We start from the raw sequence: 20227 nt of genomic DNA, 5'->3' as shown, positions 1-20227 counted from the left end.
CCGTTGGCTAGGGTGGCGAGAAGGGTTCGAAATACCCTTCGCAGTTCATTACTTTGGCCACACTTCTATGTGGCTTGAAAACAGATTGCGCCTTCTTTTTTTTTATTATTATTATTTTCATTTACATATGCATATAGCAGAATCAGGGAGAATACCTCATACCCAGTGAACCCTACAACCCATGCCCGCCTAGTAAGCTTCATCCCCAATGCGGCGTTCCAAGGTCCCGTCCATGCGCCCCGCAGCAAAGCGAGGAAATGAAGATCCGCATCTGAAAGTGGAGCCACAGTCACCCTGCTCCTGGAACAACAGCAGTCTACCCAGCGAGTGGGGCACCTCAGGGGGCTCCCAAAGCCTGGGACCTCGAGCACTCAAGGCAGGCGAGAATCCCCTCAAAGACAGCCGCATCTTTCATGTGCTCTGGCGCAATCAGACCACCAAAAAGCACAAGACGTGGACTGGCAACGGCACCCTGGTGGTCACTGGATCCGTGATAACATTAAAGGATGACACCGGCAAGGTGGTGGACACCATGACATACTTTAAGCAGCGGGAACTCCGAGAGAACGATCAGCTGGAAGTGGGCAGCAGGGATGTGGAGGTTCAGGAGGAGGTTAAAACTGTGGAGGAGTGCTTTACACAGCGCCAGCTGGAAATAGCCAATTGGTGCCAGAAAATAGATGCCCAGAATGGTTATGCAGACACATCGCCATCTCCTGCAACCAGTGCTCCCTTCCAGTCCCATCTGCTCAAGAAGATCAAGCGCGAGGCGGATGCACAGAGTCCATCGCCTTCGGAAATCATCCAACATAAAATGGAACATGTACCTTATAAAGACCCCTCTTCCGGCACTTCGATGGAGAATAAAATGTTTAATCAAAACTCTTTGAAGAAAGAAAATCCCTCCATGGAGTTCACACAATCGGAATATCTGTGTCTACTAACTCCAGCTGAACTACAGAAAAGAATACTACTTTTTCTTTCAGAATATGCAGAAACTTGCAAGGCGGTAAGAAGCATTCAGTCCATTTAATCCACACCTATATACAATTCAGATATGTATTTCAGGAATCGCCATTGCTGAAAGAAATGGTGCAAATTGTTTGCGATCATCCTGTGCTCCTAAAAACTTTAGGCAAGAAAACAGAGTTTCAGGAAATAATGGAGGTGCTAGACTCCATGCTACCACCGTGGTCAGACATGGGACTCTACGACGCCGCCAAGTTCGAGTTTCTACACGTGATGCTGGACAATTTAGTGGCGGAGCGAGGAGAGAAATGCTGCATATTGGCAAACAGTGAGGATTGCCTTACCCTGGTTAGGGGCTACTGCCAAAGTTATAGTTTAGACCATGCGCAACTAGATGGTCCCCAAAAGGTGGATTTATTTAATTCTCTTGCGGAAGGGGAGCCAATGGTTGGCTTAATTCTCACTAGTGACTTGTTGGAGCTTCGAGCTCTCCGCTGCAAACACCTAATTATTTATAACCACAACGCCAGGGAGCACGCCAACCAGCTGCTGGATGTTGGTGCAATGGACACCACAATATACACTCTCATAACAGCTGGTGGTTCTCAGGAGGAGTTGCAGTTCCATAGGCAAATGGCCCGAATGGCAGATGATGATTCTCTTGAAGATCTTCGCAATTACCAAAGCCAACTTATACCAAGCGCCACTATTGTGAGTACTTCCAGTTCTTATCTTATTGATTAACCACTAATAACTTTTGTAACTCATAGAATCTGGCAGACTGGACCAAAATTGAGCCACCTTTTGACTGTGATTTCTTTGAGGTAAGATTTGTAATACAATTTTCCAACTTTATTCACGCAACTCAATGTGAATTTACAGGAAACTGCTATTTCGGATAGTCTGGATTGTATTCAACAGGTTTATTCAAAGCAAATAAAGGTGAAAACTTGAACAACTAAAATACATTAAAAAACGTTAGAATTCCATTCTTAGACAAGATACTTATATCTTGGGAATTTGGTTACCCTGGAAGATTTGTCCTCTATTTGGCAATTATTGGTTCTTAAGTATTTCGCGCAAGCTAGCTTTTGAGAAATTAGTCCAAACTTAAGAGCTCCTGCAACTTATCAATGCGAGTGGAATAGGTATTGTTTTCCTTACAGTAAATGATCTCGCTGCAAGTAATGCCGGTCCCAGTGGGATAATAATGCTCCAGCCATTCGATCTGCTCATTGGTGGGCTGCTCAGGCACACCTACGAAAAGGCAGTCATAAAGATAATATCATTATCCTTGAAGAACCTACTTACCAATCAAATCCAGCTGTGTGGTCATTATGGGGAAGATAAACTGCGGCGGATATGGACGAATGTCGGTGACATGGGTCGGCACTATGTTTCCGTAATCAATGAACAAAATGCTGGGATATCCATCACCCATTAATTCTACAGAGAGTCCACGGCTCCATTTACCTTCGTACTTAGCTATGCAAAGCTCATTTAACCTAAATGAAATGAGGGCGTTAGATAAATGAGTAAAAGGAAACGGCGAGTAACTTTACGGCGGTGCGAAGGTTGCGCACTTGGCAATCTTTTCGCCATACTCCTGTATGTCGCGCTGCATTTTGGATACTTCGTAGGCCAGATCTCTGGAGGTGCAGTAGACGAAGCCGCACTTTAGGAATGTGTTGTCCATGACAACTACTTCGATGTTCTTTCCAAAGCTCAGAGGAATATATGGAAGACACTAAAACCAAATAAATTAAATAATTACCAATGAAAATTGGATATTTGGCGATTATAAAGTGGCGGCTTACGTCCTCTTTGAATCCCAGATCCGACACAGACGGCTCCACAGGAGTTATTATGGTCTTGAACAGGCGGTTGAGGCTCCTATTAATGTCGATCTCCGTCATCACCACGATTTGCAAGCCCTTGCTGAAGTCGTACTCGCGTTTCGAGTACTTCATATCAAAAACTAAGGACTGATCCAGTTCGTACATGATTTCCCTTATGTTGGGACCCACAAAGCGCCTAGGAACTCCGCGTAATTTTACGGCAACGGGATAACAGGGCAAACCTGCTAGATAGGAGCTGCATTCATACAAATCATCCAGCTGCGTGACTTCCACACTTCCGAAATCAATGCCCACCACATAGATATCCTTGGGATCATCCACGTTTAGCACCAAGGCGCGCGACATGTGTCCCTCGAACTTGTAGAGCACAATTTGTCCGCAGAGTGGCCCACTCTGCAGTTTGGAGGCACTTTTGCCCAGCATCATTACCTCCATGAGCACAGTGTAATAGGCGACATCAACCTGAATGTCGGCTGAGCGCACATAGACCACGTTGGTCTGCTCGAATGCAGTAATCCTTACTTTCGATCCGGACGGTGGCAAACCGGGTTTCGGGAACTTTCGGCCCACCTTTTCGTCGAGCTTAAGTATCTCGCCCTTGCCGCAAGTTTGCTTGTGCTGCTCTGCCACATCAGCGAAACAGGAGGCGTCGCAGAAGGGCATTTTGCATAGCTTGCAAAAAGTGTCCGTCCAGTTTTGGCACACCACGCACTTGCTGACGCCATCTTCCAGCAGGGTTTCCGTTTTATCCTCTTCAGGAGCAGCAACCGTTGTCCTAAGTGGAACAAACTATAGTGGTTAGCTAATAAGGGACAGGTGACCACTTGGCTATACTAACACTGGAATGGTTCTACCGGAACGAAAGTGCAGTGTAACCTGCGGGATCCTTGTCTCATCCTTGAGCGTGTAGACATCGTGGCGCTCCAGGGTGAACTCATACTTGACATTGAGATAGCGTTTAGTGGCATCATTGGTGGCCAACAACGAACCTATTTGGTAATCAGCTTTGGTTACCAGCGGTGGACGCAAGAACTCCGGATGTTTTTGTTCACCGCTCGAGACGGGAACGTCTCTGTTGCGATTCACTGCTGTACGTTCGGTGGGCGAAATGGCTGGACCTGGTTTTGGGATCGGTTCCTTGGAAGTCACCGCTTCGATGTTAATGTCATGCTCCTTTTGCAGCCGACCAGTGACGCACTTGATCAGGTTCGGATAACGCTCCACTCGCTGTCGCGCCGCCTCCAGGGATCTGGAAAAGGTTCATCTGCTGGAAATATGGAAATACCAACGAATGTGCTTGAAACCCACCCGATATTTTCAAAGTATATGAAGTAAACGCGCGACATGCGGCGGAACTCCATCTCCTTGATGAGCGCACGCCCAAAGAAGTTGATCAGCATCTTTTCGGTCACATAGGGATTGCTTTTGGGCACCACCAAATATGGATACTTCGCCTGTTTGGCGACCCGCTGCTCCTTCTCATCCTTGGGCGGCACAGGAGCTTCATCGATCAGATTCTGGCCGGATTCATTAGTGTACTGGTTGCCCCCCTCCTCGTAGTAGTCCTTGGCCATCGGATTGAATGCGCACCACTCGTCCTCCGTAGATTCCATCGCACCTGAGCTTTAAAATTTCAATTGGTTTCAAATTGCAAGCGCGTGGATTTCCAGTGTGCCCGCTTCGTATGTTGTGCTCTTGTAACTGTTGATGAACTTAGGTAGGTATAATTAAACAACCAACAAACGGTCACACTAGCAAGTGGAAAAACGAAGCCAATTTTAAATATTGTAAACAATCGTAGAAAAACGCAATAAAAATGGTTAAAAACGAGCCCAACTTCGTGGTGGAGCGCATCATGGACAAGCGCATCACCAGCGACGGCAAGGTGGAGTACTACATCAAGTGGCGCGGCTACACGTCGGCGGACAACACCTGGGAACCGGAGGAGAACTGCGACTGCCCGAATCTCATCCAGAAATTCGAGGAGTCGCGTGCCAAGTCGAAGAAGCGCGGCGAGAAGAAGCCCAAGTGCGAGGAGATCCAGAAGCTGCGCGGCTACGAACGCGGCCTGGAGCTGGCCGAGATCGTGGGCGCCACAGATGTGACGGGCGACATCAAGTACCTGGTGCGCTGGCAATTCTGCGATGAGTTCGACCTGGTGCCATCGGCTCAGGTAGCGGAGAAGGATCCGCAAATGCTGATTGCCTACTTCCAGAAGATGGCGCCCTACTCCCGGCACATTGCGCTCCGAATGAAGGGCGTGCCGGAGGAGCTGCGTTTGGCGGCCTCGCGCACCAGTTATCCGCACATAGGCAGTGCGCCCGCCGAGGTGCCGTCGGAGGTAGATCAGGCCGGACATCTGGGTGGATTGGCGCCCCAGGTGGACCAGCAGGTGCCTCAGCACCATACGCCCATGGATCTCGCCGATGATCCCGACGATCTGGCCAGCGTTTCGTACTCGATTCCAGTGCCCGGCGTTGGCGACATTGCCATCGATGTGCCCATGGCTGAAAATCAATGAGAACTCAAACAGAATCGACTGTTCAGTGTTTAATCTTAGCCCCTAAGTTAATGCGTATGTAAAGCTATCTGTAACCACTGGGTTCGTCCAGATTTATGTGACCCAGCTGGCCGGAGCGAAAGAAGTGAATAAACTTTCGCGCGGCCGCCAATAAATTTGTCATCACCTCCACCCGTCCGTCGTATTGCTTGACCTTGTGGAACAGCTCCTCCCGATGCGCGTACTCCGCCAGCACGGCGCTGATGTTGTCACTGGGTCCTGAGCTCAGCTTTAGCTTCTCCACGTAGTCGTATTTGCGGTGGCTATTCAGCCAGAACAGCAGGTAGTCGGCTATCAGATCCTCGCCCACAATGTGATCGGGTAGGCAGCCCACCAGGGCCAGTTTCATGCCCATTTCATCATCTTTAATGGAGGGCTGGAGGATACCAGGTGTGTCGATCATGTAAACCGGCGGATTCTCTTGGATTTTGATGCGTTCGCCGACGGAGCGAGTTATGCCCGCCTCGGCCCCCACGCGAGCGGCACTCTTCTTCTTCAGATGCACATTGCGCAGGACATTGATCACGGAACTCTTGCCCACATTGGGCACTCCGATGATCATCAGATTGTGCTCGGCTGCTTGGGCGCGATTGAAGCGACTGCTTTCGCCCACGAGGCGTGTGGCCAAGGGCAGGATGTCCAGCACGCCGTGGTTGCGCTGATCCTTGCAGTTGGTGAACAGGATGTGCTGCAGTTCGGGCTGCTGCCTCCTCAGTTGCTGGAGCACGCCTTTTTGCTGTTTGGCGCCCAGGAGATCGACCTTGTTCAGGACCAGAATATGCGGTTTAACGCCACTTCCTACGGAATATATGCTTATTAAGTGGTAGCTTATGGTTGTCGACCTACCCACCGGTGATTGTGTCAAAGAACTGGGAGTTTCTGCCCGCCAATGGGATGCGTGCATCGTGAATCTCGACTATGCAGTCCACATTTCGCAGTTTTTGCTGGATTTGCCGCATGCCCTTGGTCATGTGGCCGGGAAACCAGTTGATGCGCTGCTTGGCCGGCAGCCGGAAGGCGTTGCGGAATGGATTCAGCTGCGCTGCCATGATGCGGAATCCATGTAGTGCTATCGAATCCGAATCAAAACTTTTAAACAGCTGTTCGCCAGTGACGTAACAATTGCCCAAGAACTGTAGAAGGTTGAGTGGTTACACTAGTGGGTAGTATGGTCCCTAAGCTAATGGGTGTGGAAACACTGGCTGATTTAAAATTGAATTTAAAATGAATTAAACAGATTTTTAAATGATATAATATAATATGATATGATATGATATGATATGATATAAGCACTTTGTTTATTACATAACTAAAAAGATAGGATTTGTAATTAGTTTATTTGCCGCGATATAGCTGCACCGCCTTCTTGTTGGACACCTCGAGAAGGCCCGGCTCCCGCTGCACTTTATAAGTGAGCAACTTTCCGTATTCCTGGAGTACCTTACGCCAATAGCATTGCACATCCTCCATGCGGAGATGGAGCCACACGAACTGCTGTCCCCTGTCCGCAATCTCCTCCGCCAGATCATCGTGCTCACGCAGATATAGAATCAACTCGGCCAGCTGCTCCACGTCGGCGTCACTGGCCACGGGAACGTAGTGCACCCAGGGCGTCAGTTGACTGTAGAAGAACTCCTGCCACTGGTCGCCCACATGGAGCACCAGCGAGCGGCAGAGCAGTATGTGCCGCAGCCGGAAACTGGCGGCCACACCACGGAAATTGAACAGATACTTGAATCGGCAGTGCTCGTCCAAAGGCATCTTCTCGGCGGGATCGGCGTCCGTCGCTGGGAGCGTGTACTGGGCATCAACCAGGTCTGGACGCCTGTGGGAAAGCCTTACCAGACCATCGCGTTCTGCCGAGGAACGCGAGCCCCTGAAAAAACCAATAGGACGCTTGGCATGCCATGGCATCTCCGACGCTCTGGCTGCCAAATGTTTCCGCATCCAATCCCAGCGACCCACACCGTGGGGATAGTGCTGCAGGTTGGGACCCGTGGTGGTCCAAAACGACCATGCCGGATACATGATGTCCAGGTGACGCGCCGTGATGGAGTAGGAAAATACCGGACCACTTAAGCCTGATAGAAAGTGCACTTGGGGCCAGTCGCGTACATTGAGAACGAATTCCAGGTCTGGCACATCGCTGGCCACGTCCATGAGCAGGTCCTCCACATCGGCACAGCGCTTGGGATGCAAGCAGTTTTGCTGGCGATAGATGCGTCCACGGATTATCTGGTACAAAGTGCCCAATCGTTTAGACTGCGCCATCATCTCTGGAGTTATACCCTTGTCCACATACGGCTCCAAATTCTTTTGTATGGTCGCGGCATGGCAGAGACATTTTGGGTCCCCGGGCTCACATGGTCGGTAGATTGCCAGGGCCTGCAGGATGTGCGGCACAAAGTCGTAGCTGGCTGGAGGATACATATAATTAACAGATTGCTTTAAAGATATTATATTGCGCTAACTATTTGAGGTCGGGTTGTCTTCGATGGCTGTGCATTTCTCCTTGGAGGCGCACCACGAAAAACTGGTACAGAAAAGAAGTAGGGCTCCAACTAAAAGACATATCCTTGGCTGGGTCATAATTAAAATCAAAGAGAATTTACATTTTTTTTTCGAAATATATTGTGAACTTTGAGTCTTAAAACAAATGGCTTTGTATAAATGCCTTCTTTAAACAGAAAAATATTCGAGAAGTCCTTTACAACTTGGACTTAAAAAATACATGGAATGCGGACGAAGAGATTCATGTTGCTCTAAGCAACTTAATACAAAGTAGTAAGTGGCTAAACTTAATACCATTTTAAATGCGTTGGCTTTCCCATCCCTACAGCTCATCCTTTTTAGGCCCAATGTAGATTAGTTGATCCTCCGGCTTCACCTCGTACTTCAGCAGCTTCACATATCGCTTGAGCAGCTTACGCCAGTAGCACTTCATGTCCTTCATGCGCAGATGCTCCCAGATGAAGTCGTATCCACGCTGGGCGATCTGCTGGGCCAGGGCATCGTTTTTGCTGAAGAATGACAAGATATCCTCGTACTCCTGCTGACTGGGGTAGCTCTTGAGCGGCACATAATGCACCCAGGGCTTCAGTTGGTCGTAGAAGAACTCCTGCCACTCGTCGCCCACATGGAAGACCAGCGACTTGCAGAGGAACAAATGCTTCAGCCGGAAACTGGCGGCCACACCGCGGAAATTGAACAAGTACTTGTACTTGCAGTGGCCCTCGAAGGACACCTCATCAGCGGCCGGTGCGTCCAGGGTATCTTTGGGTGACTTCCAGCCCTGATTTTTAGTGTATTGAGCTTCGACTAGCTCCGGATTGCGGCGCGAGAGCAGAATCAGAGAATCACGTTCGTCGGAGGTGCGTGAACCGCGGAAGAAGCCCAGTTTACGTTTCTGCGACCAGGGAATAGCTGCAGCCCGCTTTTCCAGCTTCTCGCGCATCTGATCCCAGCGTCCAATGCCACGAGGATGCAGCTTGGTGGCCGGTCCTCCGGCCCAGAATGTCCACGCTGGGTACATGATGTCGCGATATTCCTTCGTCTTGGAGAACGAGAACACGGGACCACCTGCCGCGTTTCCCCACGCCGCGTTCAGCTGCGGATAGTCCCTGGTGTTAATGACCAGGTCCATGTCGGGCAGCGTCGCCACCAGCGGCAGCAGGAAGTGCTCGATGCCCTCGCAGCGGGCTGGGAACATGCAGTTGGCATCCCGGTACAAGCGGTGTCCGTAGATCTTGTATTTGGTGCCGTATCGCGCGGAACTCTCGATCATCTGCCGGGTGACACCTGTTGACTTGTAGGGCGCGAGATCCCGCTTCAAGACATCCGCGTGGCAGGAGCAGTCGCTGTCCTTGGGATCACTGCTGCACGGCTTGTAGTCGGCGTTAGCTTTCTCGATCTGGCGACGTATTTTGAAGCTAACTAAATTAAGGGGAGTAGTTAAAATCGAATATAATCAAAGCCGGAAACAAGTTGCTTACATTCACCCTCGTTTATTCGCTCTGGTTCACTTTGCCCGCAGGATTTTTGATCGGCACTGCAAAGCCCGTCATCTTCTGCACATCCTGTTCTTACAAAACTAACTAATAATCCGATTAATATATGATTTATCAGCATTTCTTTGGAAGTAAACAAATTTATGGCCTTTGATTGCGGCGTCAGCAATAGGGTTGCCAAATCAAAGCAAAGCTATCGATATTTCCATTATTAATGGGGAAGATAATTGTTTTTCTTACTCTCAGTACCTGGTAACCCTGGCAGCAAAGCAGTGATTCAACTGTTACTTTCTTAGGAAGACCATGCTACTGCATTTGCAGGCAAAGCCCTACGGTAGTAACCATCATTTTGCATGGCCAGCCATGTGATGGTCACCCTAAGCGCGTAACTGTTCGCAGAGTTTTACTTTTTTCACGCCGTGTGCACACACTGGCCGCTCCAACCATTATAAGAAAACCAACAAGAAACGTCGAAAGTTTTCTCCGTGTTAAATCCAGCCAATAGCCAAATTACAAACGAAAACGACGATTTGCAAACTGCAAATTATGCGTGCGGCACCCAGTGCAATCGAAACCACGTAAACCCAACGAACGCGAGTGTTTTAGACCACCTGCAAACCAGAAACAACCACCATTGTACATAATTTACACGAACAATTTTGCAACGACAACAACACAGGAACAACAACAAAGGACGCCGCGCTGAAAGAGAGAAGTTGACATAACTGCAAAAAGTAAATTGTATTTAACAGTGGTGGCCATATAACTAAAGCTCGGATTGTAATATTGGCAACGAAAAAATCGCAGTGGGAGTGGCCCAATTGCAAAAACGATGTTGTTTTGTTGAGACTATTGCCAAAAAGCCACCAAAAGTTCAACTGAAAAAGGTAATACATGTACTGTTATTTATTTGTGTTTGTGCGTGTATGAGTGTGAGTGTGGGCGTACTACGAATAACAGTTAATTGAGCACTCATCGATTTTTTAGCCCCTTTATTGTGGCTGGTAGAAAAAAAGGCAACTTAAATTCATTTCACCTCACGAACCGATCGCCAGATAAAATACAAAGAAAAATAGAAAAAATAGATGAAAAAAAAAACAGTCGGAAAAGTTGCCAGCCATCGTCATTAAGTTGATTTGCTACCGCCGCTGATGCTGCGATTTAATTTACCTGGCATTTGGATTGCTTTCGAGAGCTCCAGTTTCCCATTCCACCGCATTCCACCTGGGCTTTTCGTCTATCGTCTCTCGTCTCTCGACTTTGATTTTCGTTTCGTTTCCCATCCAGCGGCCGATTTTCCTGCCCGCCGAAAAATCGCCATATCGCTTTCGTTTTCACATTGGACGGCGCTATAATGGCTTTTTGCTTTCGGTCCGCGACCTAGGGTCGCATTGCCCCGCCCCCTTGCGCCCGCCCGCCCAGCCAAGCACCTGACTAATTAGTGTTGAGTTTTTAACTTGATAATTACCGCTGGCCACGAGCGAGGTGCTCCACTGGAGTTCTGGAGCGCAGGCCCACTTCCGTAGCACTAAAACATTTCTAGAGATCATTTTCCAATGGTACATAAACCGTTTCAATGGTTTCTTATTGTACAGAAAAGAATTTCATAGAAACTATATCATTTATATACAAATAAATACAAGCAGTTCAAAATAGTCCACTTGTCATAACAATAGAGGAAGTAGCATAGAAGAAAAGTATGATATCTTAATCTTAAAGTGAAATTACGGAAGTTGCACTGTATCTGTGCCTTGCAGTGACTAAGAAATAACTTGGATATCTTTGAGGTCTTTTCGGTAAACTCGTTTGGAACCCCATATCGAAATACTGAAAACGAACGAAAAGAAACAAACGCAGTAATTCGAGCTTGTTGCTGACTAAAGCTTCGCTTTGTTTATGGAAATATATGTGATCATAATCAAGCTTTTGGAACCGAAGTCACACGTAAATCGCTGCGCATTCAAACGTATCGATGCGACTATCGTTTCCCATCAATGGTTCTTGGTAGGAAAACTTCAAATCATTTGCATTTCAGTAGCGTGTAGAAGACCCTCGCCTTCTAATGACTCGATTGATTTCCATTTTGGGCAACCTTACGCGTTTGTGTAATGCCGGAAGTCGTTTCGTTTGTCGTAACTTCTTGTGTTGATTATAGATAATAATCGAAGACTGCTTCCAGTAGAACGCAGAACGTCTGCCAAATGGTCGGTGGCCAGCTCAAACAGCTGCCATTAGCCGCAGTCACGCTGTCTGGCAGTCCGGCCCCTACATCAATTATGTACTCCTTTGGCCAGGCAATTGCCTCCAACCCCCGTCCAAGAACCACCCATTTCCACCAACTCCCACTACCATTCCCACTCCCACTTGCATTTCACATGAAATGTGGCATGCCTAACCCAACCAGATGATTCATCACAAACGTGGCATAGGCAGTTTATGCAGATTCCTTACCTTTATGCCAGCCAATTGGTTGTAACACATTTTCATTTATGCTCTGCTCTCGCTCCCAAACTTCTCCCTCTCACATTTTTCCGTAATTTCCTGGCCGAAGAGTGCGCCTGCGCATTGGAAAATCGCTTTTCCAAAGCGGCAACTCGACCGCCGCGAGGTGTGTTGAATTTTGTTATCTTCAGGGTTGGGCTAGTCGTCCAATTGGGCTGCTATTTTGACATGCTCCTTGAAACTCCTGGATTCAGATGAATATACATATAAGTTTGGCACGATTTTCTAACACGTTTATAGCTCTATTTTATACGTAAGCCCATGAATTAGAGATGGTTTTTAAGAGCTTTTTAAAGTCGCTATACTTTCCAGATCTAATGCCGCTTTGTTCAGAAATTGTTACCGTCTTGTTAATTCAATTCCACACACTTTCTTCTGCCGGAGACTGAAACTATATCCATTTCGCTGCGCATCGCATGTCCAGCTGTGTCAGCTTCTTTGGAATTCTTTGATGTTCCGGAACTGGCGGTCCGTAGATAATTTTTTGGTGCGATTATATTGCGTGCCCGCTGACTGGCCGCTCGTACATCATTAGCTCATCTGTGGGGGATTGTTAGCTAATGGTCGATACTGCAACTGCATTAATAATATAATAATGTATACGCCGTCTGTTTGTGTCATTAACCTCGGAACGGAACGGAACGAGTTTCCTGCGCTCGCAGCTGGAAAATCGCTTGACTTTGGCGGCGACTCTAATCTGCATAGAATGCGGATCGTCTTGGATTGTCACTTAACTTCTCCCGCACGAGAGAAACCAGTTAACCAATTGGTCAATGGCCAACAGTGGGCCAAATGCGATTGGTAGTAATTCAGTGGGTTTTTCGGGCGCATGCGTGACCGATCGACAGTTGGCTTTGTTTACTTTCTGGGTTATTGATCGGCGGGCGCACGATTCGATACTCCGTCCCGCTTATCAGCACGCACACCACGGCGCCACATGTGTGCAGCTAATGCACCGGATCTGGTCATGGGCTCTGTGTCACGGAGCCGGAGCAGTCGGCTGGCTATCAGCACGAGCATGCTGCTCCAGTTTTCTGGCTGTGCTCGGGCTCTCCGCCTCGCGCTGAATATCGCTCTCTAAATACCCTGTTTTTGACTTGAATACTCTATCAGTGGGATTGTTTGCTGTGTAGATTGGGAATGAAAGAATGCGTTTGTTAAACAATAATTCCAAATCAATTTGAATAACTTAGAAAAGTAAGCTAAGCAAATAAGCGGAATGTATATGGCAGGAAATGTACTTTGTAACATCAGGAGAGATAGAAGATGAATGTATGACACAAGCTAGTTTGTTTAAGCAAGTTCAACTGACTAATATAATGAGAAATTATATTATTTTAGAAGTTCTAGTCATTTTCCCCTTACTTCATTATGTTGAATATTTCCATTTTGGAATTGCAGCTGGATGGGCTAATAATTATTTAATTTTAGCCATTTTTTTAAACAACCGTGTATGAATATTTGGTATAATTGAATAACTTCCTCCGAATATTGTAATTTTTCTACAGAATTTAACAAAAATTGGGCCATTGGCTTGCTTGTCTAGCCCTTCGTGACTGGAAGAGTTGGCCCACTGTGTGCAACTGGCTCGGGGGTAGATGCCTCTGCCTCTGCCTCTGCCGCTGCCTCTGCCACCGCCGCTGCTTTATGCTGCGCGGCAAGCAGCAAGCAGCGCCAGCATAGCAGGCGGAGTGAGCGGCGCGCCGAGCCGAGCGCCCCAATGAGTTACAAGGCAGCGCCACACATCGACGGTCGACGGTTGACTGTGCCTGCTCACTTTGCTCACTTTGCTCGGCGGCTGAGGGGCTCGTGGTTCGTGGCTGGGTCGGAAATCGCCTAATCGTGTGTGTGTATCCCACTGCGGAATCGAATTTGGTGGCAAATACATATATGGACAGTTCTATATTCAAGTGCGTGGAACCATATATATATAAACATAACGCGGTTATGATTTGGCAATTGTTTTGCTTTTCATATTCACGCGACTAATTACGAAATCGATAAGGCAGCGCCTTGGGAAAACTCACCACACCCACTCAAAGGGCAGCAGCTCCAGCAGCTCTCTCCGGGCTTGAGTTTCCCATTTCCCATTTCACATTTCCCATTTCCAGCAGTGCGTATATAGGGTGCATTTCGAAATAGTTCTTATATGGAGCTATTGAGCTCCCAGTGAATATTTTGTTCAACCAAATTGAATCACTGTTCTCGCCGAGTGCTCAGCTCTGTGTTTTGTTTCGTGCATTACTTAATTATCAATTGTTTGCGCCTTATCGCTGAAACAAAGCCACAGTATATACTATATAATGGATACAGTCACTCTATGTGCTTCTACAGTGGATATTCCTGCTTGGATTGACGGAGATTTACGTTTGCCAAAGGTAAATGCGTTTTTATTTGCCAAAATTTAGCAGCCAAGGCAGCCACAAGTTTGCATTTGTTTTGGAAAATCGATTTTCCGGAGAGAGAGGGCGCTGCTCTCTTTCCGCCTCTCAGCTGATTGTCAAGGGGGAAAAGGGGCAATGGGCGGTGGGTGGTGGGTGTTAGTGTTCCAGCCCCGTTTCCTTGACACGCTACCTTTGCCCGCAGATACTTTTCTTTGGCGTGCTGTGTGCAATTGATTCCGCACCAGAATGAATCGCCACTGAGTCACTGGCCCACTCACTCCCTGCAAGATGTAGTCTGGAATCCAAGGGGCCATGTCGTGGCCATATCTGCCAGCTGGCGGAAGAGGGTTGTTCCATGTTCCATGCGGCGGACGCGATATGAATATTGGCCACCCTCTGAGCCGGAAAACTTTCAGCCAGGCGAACCCATTTGGCCCTTATTTATTGGTTTTCAGTGCCCCTGGAACACCCCCAAAGATTGCACTCCGATGGCTCACGTTAATTAACCACGTATGCAGTATTTATTGAGTTTCAGTAGTAGTCAGATAGAAGCGCACTGGAAAAAACTTCCTGTGCCTGTCTCATATTATGTACATAAAAGTCAATCGAGCTACCATAACTCAAATAACCCACTCTATACGAATTGTGATCCAGATCTGGGTTTTCTGGACAATAATACTACATTGGACCTACCGTTCTACAGTATTTGTCATATTTTTGAGAGCAGATTGATAAGACAGTGGATGAAACTGGGAGTTCGTTTAACATACATATGAGAGTTATTATCTCCTGGTACCATTATCTAAACTTGTAACACAAGAACTTCTTATATAAAAGATTCCAAACTAATGAGCAATATGCATGACATATATTCACTTATTCACATACTCACTTGTCATAATGCCTTAGAATAATGACAAATTGTTTTGGACAAATCCGAATATGGGCGCACCTAGGCTCCAAGATGCCTACTGTGAGCAAGAATTCAATTGACTGCGAAATAAATTTCATTACTTATGGCTTGCCAAAGTCGCATGTAAAGTATTTATAACCCGTACATATGCACTGTGAATAAATGGAGGCCATATATGACAACCCAGAGGCGTCGCCCACATGCGAAGTTGCCGCAGAGATATAATAATAACTCTGAAGCAATACGAGTATGTGCAGAGATATCTGAGATATGTGAGTTCCCCAAGCTTCGCTCTCGTTTCTCCACGAGAAACTACTACGACTGCTGTTGTCTTGGGCATATAACGTAAACAGTTTTAAATTACAAAAGTGTTTGCGCCCAGATTCCATAGGATATACGAGAGTGTCTCCCTTTACCTGTCTGTCTATGCGTTAAGTATGGTGGTTAAGATATCAGAAACCAGTCCACGCCGTCAAGTGTTGTTTGGATATCATCACTCTTACTGCCCGCACAGAGTTTTCATTTATTCGACAAGAATTTCCCCATTTCCCCAGCAGGCACACCTGCTGGCCATTCATTGAACTGTTTCTGTGTTTCGATCTGTTCTCTTGGCCACATTCAAGATCAATTTGTTGGAATGCCGCTCGACATGTGTAGAACCACTTAGTGTTTGTTTTTATGCAACTAATGCAAAGACATTTTCGAATTTGGGTTAAACATGTGTGAATGAAATATTGAATCGCTCCGCAAACATTTATAAAAAAGGGGAACACAGGCAGTCGTGCCCGGGGGAATCGGTAGTCCGGCGTCTTTGGAGTCCGCCAGCTTTGTTGGAGTCACTTGGCATAGATTGGTAATGCCACTCGAAGACCCAAGACCCACGGGCAGACAGTCTAATGGATAGATGGATGGATGGATGGGTGGATAGATGGATGGGGGGCAGGAAACTGGGTCATTTGCCTAGCGTCTGTCTTGTTTAAATACTTGCGTCTGATTTATTGGGGACTTTGTAAAGTTGATTAATCAAATGGACTCGCGAGCTGATTTCATTGGTTGTTCGCTGCAGTTTTTGGGTATTTTTCTCACATTTTCATTTAAGTTTCGGTTGCGTTGTCAAATTTATGGGCCTTAAGAGACTTTGCCTGCGTTGATAGCGTGGAATTATGTTGCATAAGCTATGCACAATCTACACCATTGTGTCCGTAGATAACGCTTCATTAGGTTGCTTTCCAAAAATACCTAGAAACCGGAAAGGATCCAAGGGAAACCGCACCTTTTTGTATGAAATCCGCTTAAGTGCGTTGGAGTTTAAGATTTAAGATTCTTTAGGTCGACAAAACTCAGTGAACCTAAATGACCGCTGGCAGTTGAGTAACCCAACCTTTTGATTACCATATGAAAAGCCCCTTTTGCATCGTTACTTTTTATGGATTATCTGGTGATTATTGTTATTGGCTTTCCCCAAAGCTTCCGTATCTTGCATTTCTTTCTCTTTTCGCTGATTAGCCGGCAACAAACCCAAAGCCGAAGACGCCGCTTTGATGGCTCTTGTCTCGCCAAAGTCAGATAATTGTGGGGGAAGCAAGATACTTAAAGGTGCCCGGTGGGGCTATGTGGGAATCGTTGGGGATTTTGGGGGCAGAGAGGGGGCAGAGAGGGCAGTCATTTGGCTGGTATTCCGCGACACTTTATGGCCGTTGTGCGAACATTTTTCCCATTTGTTTTTGTGGTGCCAGTAATGATATACCCGAGACCATGGCATCTTTTTCCTACGAATGTGAATTGAAAATTACTTTGCGGGTTCGTTTTATTAGGTTTTTGGTTTTCTCATTTTTTCGCATGCCTTTCAAAGCGGTTACAAAACTTCCACCATTATAATTAATAGCCATAGTCTTTGTGTCTCCCATGACGCATTGAGACGAAAAATTGTATGACGTTTTTGCATTTTGCTTAGCTGTAATTGATGATACGCTCCAAGAGGCCATGGTGCACTTCCGCTCCATTTGGAGCCAATGCGATGCTTGACTGCAATGGGTCGCTATATATAATATTCTAATATATAGAATGGAACACGAATTCAATGAGCTTTGCTAAGTCAAAAAAGAATTGCATACAATTTAACTGTATTTACAATTGAGATCAGCAAAGGTGAATCAGTAAATTAAGCTCAATAAAAAGGTTCAGCCAATGTCGTCTGAACAATGATTACTTCATTTAAAAGTGCCTCATGATTCCGCTTATATTGTATATTGTTTCTGTTTTATTTGCCCAACCTCTGTTGAATATTGTTAATAATGCTTCTCAATTCTTGTGTCATTGCAGGTAAGCTTAACATTAAACCGAGCGGAAATGCGTGTGCCTCATATGGCCACGGGCAATCGATTGACAGGCGGTTCAAGGTCGAGGCATCTGCCCATCTGCCCACATCCGATGGATGGGCACTAACGAGTGGCCATATCTCTTACGGAATCGCTTTGAATGGAGCGCTGCGTGCTCGAGTGCTTAAAACCCAGCCCAGGCTGCAGACACGTCGTTCTGCCCTCGAGAGCTTCGATTGACACAAAAACTGTGAGACAGCGAGAACTGGAGGGGCCTTGCGTATTACCTTTTTAAAGATATCTGTTTTTTCCAGTAAATGCGAGCTTTTATAAGTTTGTATATATCCACCTACAAAACAAAAAACTGGCATCCTACTGACCACACTTCAATCAGAAACTCCACTCTCTTGACTTACTTTCCAAGTATTTTATTTCCGCCTCGTCATCATCAGTAAACCAAACACTTGTCTCCACTATTCATCGGTGTGCCCAGGGCACAACCGAACTCCCGTCCAAATTCCGCGGAGTTGCTGAGCGGCCCATTGACATCCCATCTCTCCGGTGTGTGCTGCATCAGAGGCATCGAGTCCAGGATGGCCTCCTGGTTGTCCTTTGCCCAGCAGCGCGTTTGCGCAAAGTATATGAAGAACAGCTGGGTGTTGGTGAAATTCAACTCCGGCAGCGTTTCCTTCGCCAGCAGTGGACGCAGCTTGTGATCCTGCTGCTCCAGCCAAGCCAAATAGGCATTGAAGGCCAAGTTGAGGCCGCTGCCATCGGCTATAATCTCTCTTAGCCTGGTGGCATTGCGAAACTCGCCGGGTTCGTTGTACAAGTAACTGCTGTACTGAGACCGCTGGCACTCGCTGGCATTTCGGTACCCCGACATGGTCAGCTCATTCCACTGGGACGTCGCCTGTGGATGATGGTTCCAACCCTCGTCATCGAATGCCTGAACCAATGCACTGGCCATACGCTGGCCCAATAACGCATACTTCAGTGACTTGGGGTAGTAGTAATTGTAGTAGGGCGCCTGCAGCAGACCCCAACCAACCAGGATCATTTGCTGGCGTGGCGATAAAGCAGCTCGCACCTCGAATGCATCCAGGCCGTCTGTATCCTGGCCAAAATCGTTGCCCCTGAGGCCCTCGAACTGCTGATGGGAACGATACTTTAGAGCGATCTCCAAACGGCGCCAGTAGTCTTCCGACTTCTGGAACTGCAAATCGGCGAGGTCCAAACTCTGGTAATCCGGCAGGGAGACTCGATATTGCGACAGTCTGGCTCTGGCCGCCCTGCGATCGTTCTCGTCCATCCATTCCACGTGGAACTGCTCCTCGAGCGCCTTGATCACATCGCTGAACACGGCGTCCAGATCATGTTTCGCATTATCGCGCTGTACATGGCGCTGGAACATCTCACCCAAAACTTGGGGAAAGAGACGTTGCGTCACCTGGACGCATTGGCGGGCACGTTGTGAAGGTGCTTCCTCCGGCGGCTGATTGAGTTCGTTCAGGGCCACGTATATGATGTAGCCACCAACGGTGATGCGGTTATTGGCCTTAACAGTCCTCACCACATGTTTCACGTATTCCGGCGAACGGAGATAGACTTGGGATGGGTACTGACTCTCTAGGATGACCTCAATCAACATTTTGAAGTCCAAGTGATTGCCCATCTCGCTGGTGAGCTCGGTCAGGGTCATACCCACTTTCTGGCGCCGTAGCCGCTCTTGACCAGTTCGCGGGCGTGCGCCGTACATTTGGGCCTGCATGGCGGGCGGCAATTCCTCCTCTGGCTTCTGAATATCCTGCTCTCCCATTTGTTTGCACAGCTCAAACTCGAAACGGATAATATCTCCGGCGAATCTAGCCGCCTCGCCGGTGTCCATGCCAAACCAATCACGAAAGTTCTCCGTCACCTGCTGCTGCACCTGCTCGTAGACCTCATCTCGCACTTGAGCTCCTCGCGTGGCCAAGGCATTGCAGTGCTCCGCTGGAATGATGGTCAGCTTGGGCTCACCAAAGTAGATGCTATTCCCCTTCATGGTCTGCAGATTCAGATCGATTTCCAGACCCAAAAGTATGTCCAATCCGTAGTTCCTTCTCAGTTCACCCAGTGTTTGCACCCACTGACGATTGTGCTGCCAGTTGGAGTTGGGCACGTTGCGTAATCCTCCATTATCCTTGAGAATCTTCATAAGAAAACGACGTCTCTCACCGGCATTCGCCTCCACTGCGACGCAAGATTCGTAGAAAGCTCGCACTTTTCGTACATTCGTCATGCTGGGTCCACTATATCCGTTCGGATGATGTTGCGGTGGCAGTGGTTGGGTGAGGAGCTGCTGCAGTTGCTCCGAGATTTTGGACTCCATCAGTTGCTGGGCAGTGGACAACTCATCCGGACGAAGCTGGCGCTTGTGATAACGGCCCCACTGACCGCAGGCGTACTCGAAGAAATCCGTACAGGGATCGACGCTCAGGTTCATATACTTTTGCACATCTGTCGCTATTTTTTGGCGCACCAGTTGCTCCTCACGCGAGTCTGGGAAGTTTCCACTCATCTGCATGCGGTTCATATGGTTCTGTCGGCCTTCGGTCACATGGCAATGTTGGATTTCAAAGAGGATCAGCACATCGAGCAGATAGCCCAACCAAGCGCTTCTGGTAGCTCTCATCTTGGCGTTGAAAAATCGACTGAACTGTTGGGTGTGGAGGC

The 20227-nt window shown here is 47.6% G+C and overlaps 7 protein-coding genes across 7 annotated transcripts; 2 read left to right on the top strand and 5 right to left on the bottom strand.

Moving 5' to 3' along the window:
• Positions 1-58: 58 nt before the first annotated feature.
• On the top strand, positions 59-1933 carry LOC122619752. Its single transcript, XM_043796860.1, has 4 exons — positions 59-1009; positions 1069-1680; positions 1740-1793; positions 1852-1933. Exons 1-4 carry the CDS (start codon positions 209-211, stop codon positions 1921-1923), a joined length of 1539 nt encoding a protein of 512 aa, XP_043652795.1. The 5' UTR covers positions 59-208; the 3' UTR covers positions 1924-1933.
• Positions 1878-4518, bottom strand: LOC122619751 (protein vreteno). The gene is made up of 6 exons (XM_043796859.1): positions 4137-4518; positions 3667-4077; positions 2787-3603; positions 2532-2716; positions 2281-2474; positions 1878-2226 (listed from the first exon to the last, which is right to left on the bottom strand). Exons 1-6 carry the CDS (start codon positions 4439-4441, stop codon positions 2069-2071), a joined length of 2070 nt encoding a protein of 689 aa, XP_043652794.1. The 5' UTR covers positions 4442-4518; the 3' UTR covers positions 1878-2068.
• A 52-nt stretch (positions 4519-4570) lies between these two features.
• Positions 4571-5520, top strand: LOC122620546 (chromobox protein homolog 3). Its single transcript, XM_043798057.1, has one exon. It carries the CDS (start codon positions 4645-4647, stop codon positions 5347-5349), a length of 705 nt encoding a protein of 234 aa, XP_043653992.1. The 5' UTR covers positions 4571-4644; the 3' UTR covers positions 5350-5520.
• On the bottom strand, positions 5364-6483 carry LOC122620545 (mitochondrial ribosome-associated GTPase 1). Its single transcript, XM_043798056.1, has 2 exons — positions 6239-6483; positions 5364-6186 (listed from the first exon to the last, which is right to left on the bottom strand). Exons 1-2 carry the CDS (start codon positions 6435-6437, stop codon positions 5414-5416), a joined length of 972 nt encoding a protein of 323 aa, XP_043653991.1. The 5' UTR covers positions 6438-6483; the 3' UTR covers positions 5364-5413.
• A 139-nt stretch (positions 6484-6622) lies between these two features.
• On the bottom strand, positions 6623-8068 carry LOC122620120 (O-glucosyltransferase rumi). Its single transcript, XM_043797435.1, has 2 exons — positions 7860-8068; positions 6623-7805 (listed from the first exon to the last, which is right to left on the bottom strand). The coding sequence occupies exons 1-2, from the start codon at positions 7975-7977 to the stop codon at positions 6724-6726; spliced, it is 1200 nt and encodes a 399-aa protein (XP_043653370.1). The 5' UTR covers positions 7978-8068; the 3' UTR covers positions 6623-6723.
• LOC122620119 (O-glucosyltransferase rumi) lies at positions 8062-9566 on the bottom strand. Its single transcript, XM_043797433.1, has 2 exons — positions 9381-9566; positions 8062-9321 (listed from the first exon to the last, which is right to left on the bottom strand). The coding sequence occupies exons 1-2, from the start codon at positions 9514-9516 to the stop codon at positions 8222-8224; spliced, it is 1236 nt and encodes a 411-aa protein (XP_043653368.1). The 5' UTR covers positions 9517-9566; the 3' UTR covers positions 8062-8221.
• A 7889-nt stretch (positions 9567-17455) lies between these two features.
• LOC122620034 (endothelin-converting enzyme homolog) lies at positions 17456-20193 on the bottom strand. Its single transcript, XM_043797307.1, has 2 exons — positions 17929-20193; positions 17456-17861 (listed from the first exon to the last, which is right to left on the bottom strand). The coding sequence occupies exon 1, from the start codon at positions 20184-20186 to the stop codon at positions 17961-17963; it is 2226 nt and encodes a 741-aa protein (XP_043653242.1). The 5' UTR covers positions 20187-20193; the 3' UTR covers positions 17456-17861; positions 17929-17960.
• Positions 20194-20227: the final 34 nt, after the last annotated feature.

The sequence above is a fragment of the Drosophila teissieri genome, chromosome 3R (assembly GCF_016746235.2).
Source record: "Drosophila teissieri strain GT53w chromosome 3R, Prin_Dtei_1.1, whole genome shotgun sequence".
NCBI lineage: Eukaryota > Metazoa > Arthropoda > Insecta > Diptera > Drosophilidae > Drosophila > Drosophila teissieri.
The sequence above is the reverse complement of the archived record's forward strand: the minus strand, read 5'-3'. Positions and strand labels throughout refer to the sequence as shown.

Excerpts from the sequence above, each read along its gene's own strand:
- LOC122619752 (XM_043796860.1), top strand. The coding sequence starts at position 209 with ATGCGGCGTTCCAAGGTCCCGTCCATGCGCCCCGCAGCAAAGCGAGGA. Across the intron at positions 1,010-1,068 it reads ATGCAGAAACTTGCAAGGCG|GAATCGCCATTGCTGAAAGA; the intron begins GTAAGAAGCATT and ends TATGTATTTCAG. Across the intron at positions 1,794-1,851 it reads TTGACTGTGATTTCTTTGAG|GAAACTGCTATTTCGGATAG; the intron begins GTAAGATTTGTA and ends GTGAATTTACAG.
- LOC122619751 (XM_043796859.1), bottom strand. The coding sequence starts at position 4,441 with ATGGAATCTACGGAGGACGAGTGGTGCGCATTCAATCCGATGGCCAAG. Across the intron at positions 3,604-3,666 it reads TCCGGTAGAACCATTCCAGT|GACAACGGTTGCTGCTCCTG; the intron begins GTTAGTATAGCC and ends TGTTCCACTTAG. Across the intron at positions 2,227-2,280 it reads CACACAGCTGGATTTGATTG|GTGTGCCTGAGCAGCCCACC; the intron begins GTAAGTAGGTTC and ends GCCTTTTCGTAG.
- LOC122620546 (XM_043798057.1), top strand. The coding sequence starts at position 4,645 with ATGGTTAAAAACGAGCCCAACTTCGTGGTGGAGCGCATCATGGACAAG.
- LOC122620545 (XM_043798056.1), bottom strand. The coding sequence starts at position 6,437 with ATGGCAGCGCAGCTGAATCCATTCCGCAACGCCTTCCGGCTGCCGGCC. Across the intron at positions 6,187-6,238 it reads GTTCTTTGACACAATCACCG|GAAGTGGCGTTAAACCGCAT; the intron begins GTGGGTAGGTCG and ends TATATTCCGTAG.
- LOC122620120 (XM_043797435.1), bottom strand. The coding sequence starts at position 7,977 with ATGACCCAGCCAAGGATATGTCTTTTAGTTGGAGCCCTACTTCTTTTC. Across the intron at positions 7,806-7,859 it reads AGACAACCCGACCTCAAATA|CCAGCTACGACTTTGTGCCG; the intron begins GTTAGCGCAATA and ends TGTATCCTCCAG.
- LOC122620119 (XM_043797433.1), bottom strand. The coding sequence starts at position 9,516 with ATGCTGATAAATCATATATTAATCGGATTATTAGTTAGTTTTGTAAGA. Across the intron at positions 9,322-9,380 it reads GCGAATAAACGAGGGTGAAT|TTAGCTTCAAAATACGTCGC; the intron begins GTAAGCAACTTG and ends CCCTTAATTTAG.
- LOC122620034 (XM_043797307.1), bottom strand. The coding sequence starts at position 20,186 with ATGAGAGCTACCAGAAGCGCTTGGTTGGGCTATCTGCTCGATGTGCTG.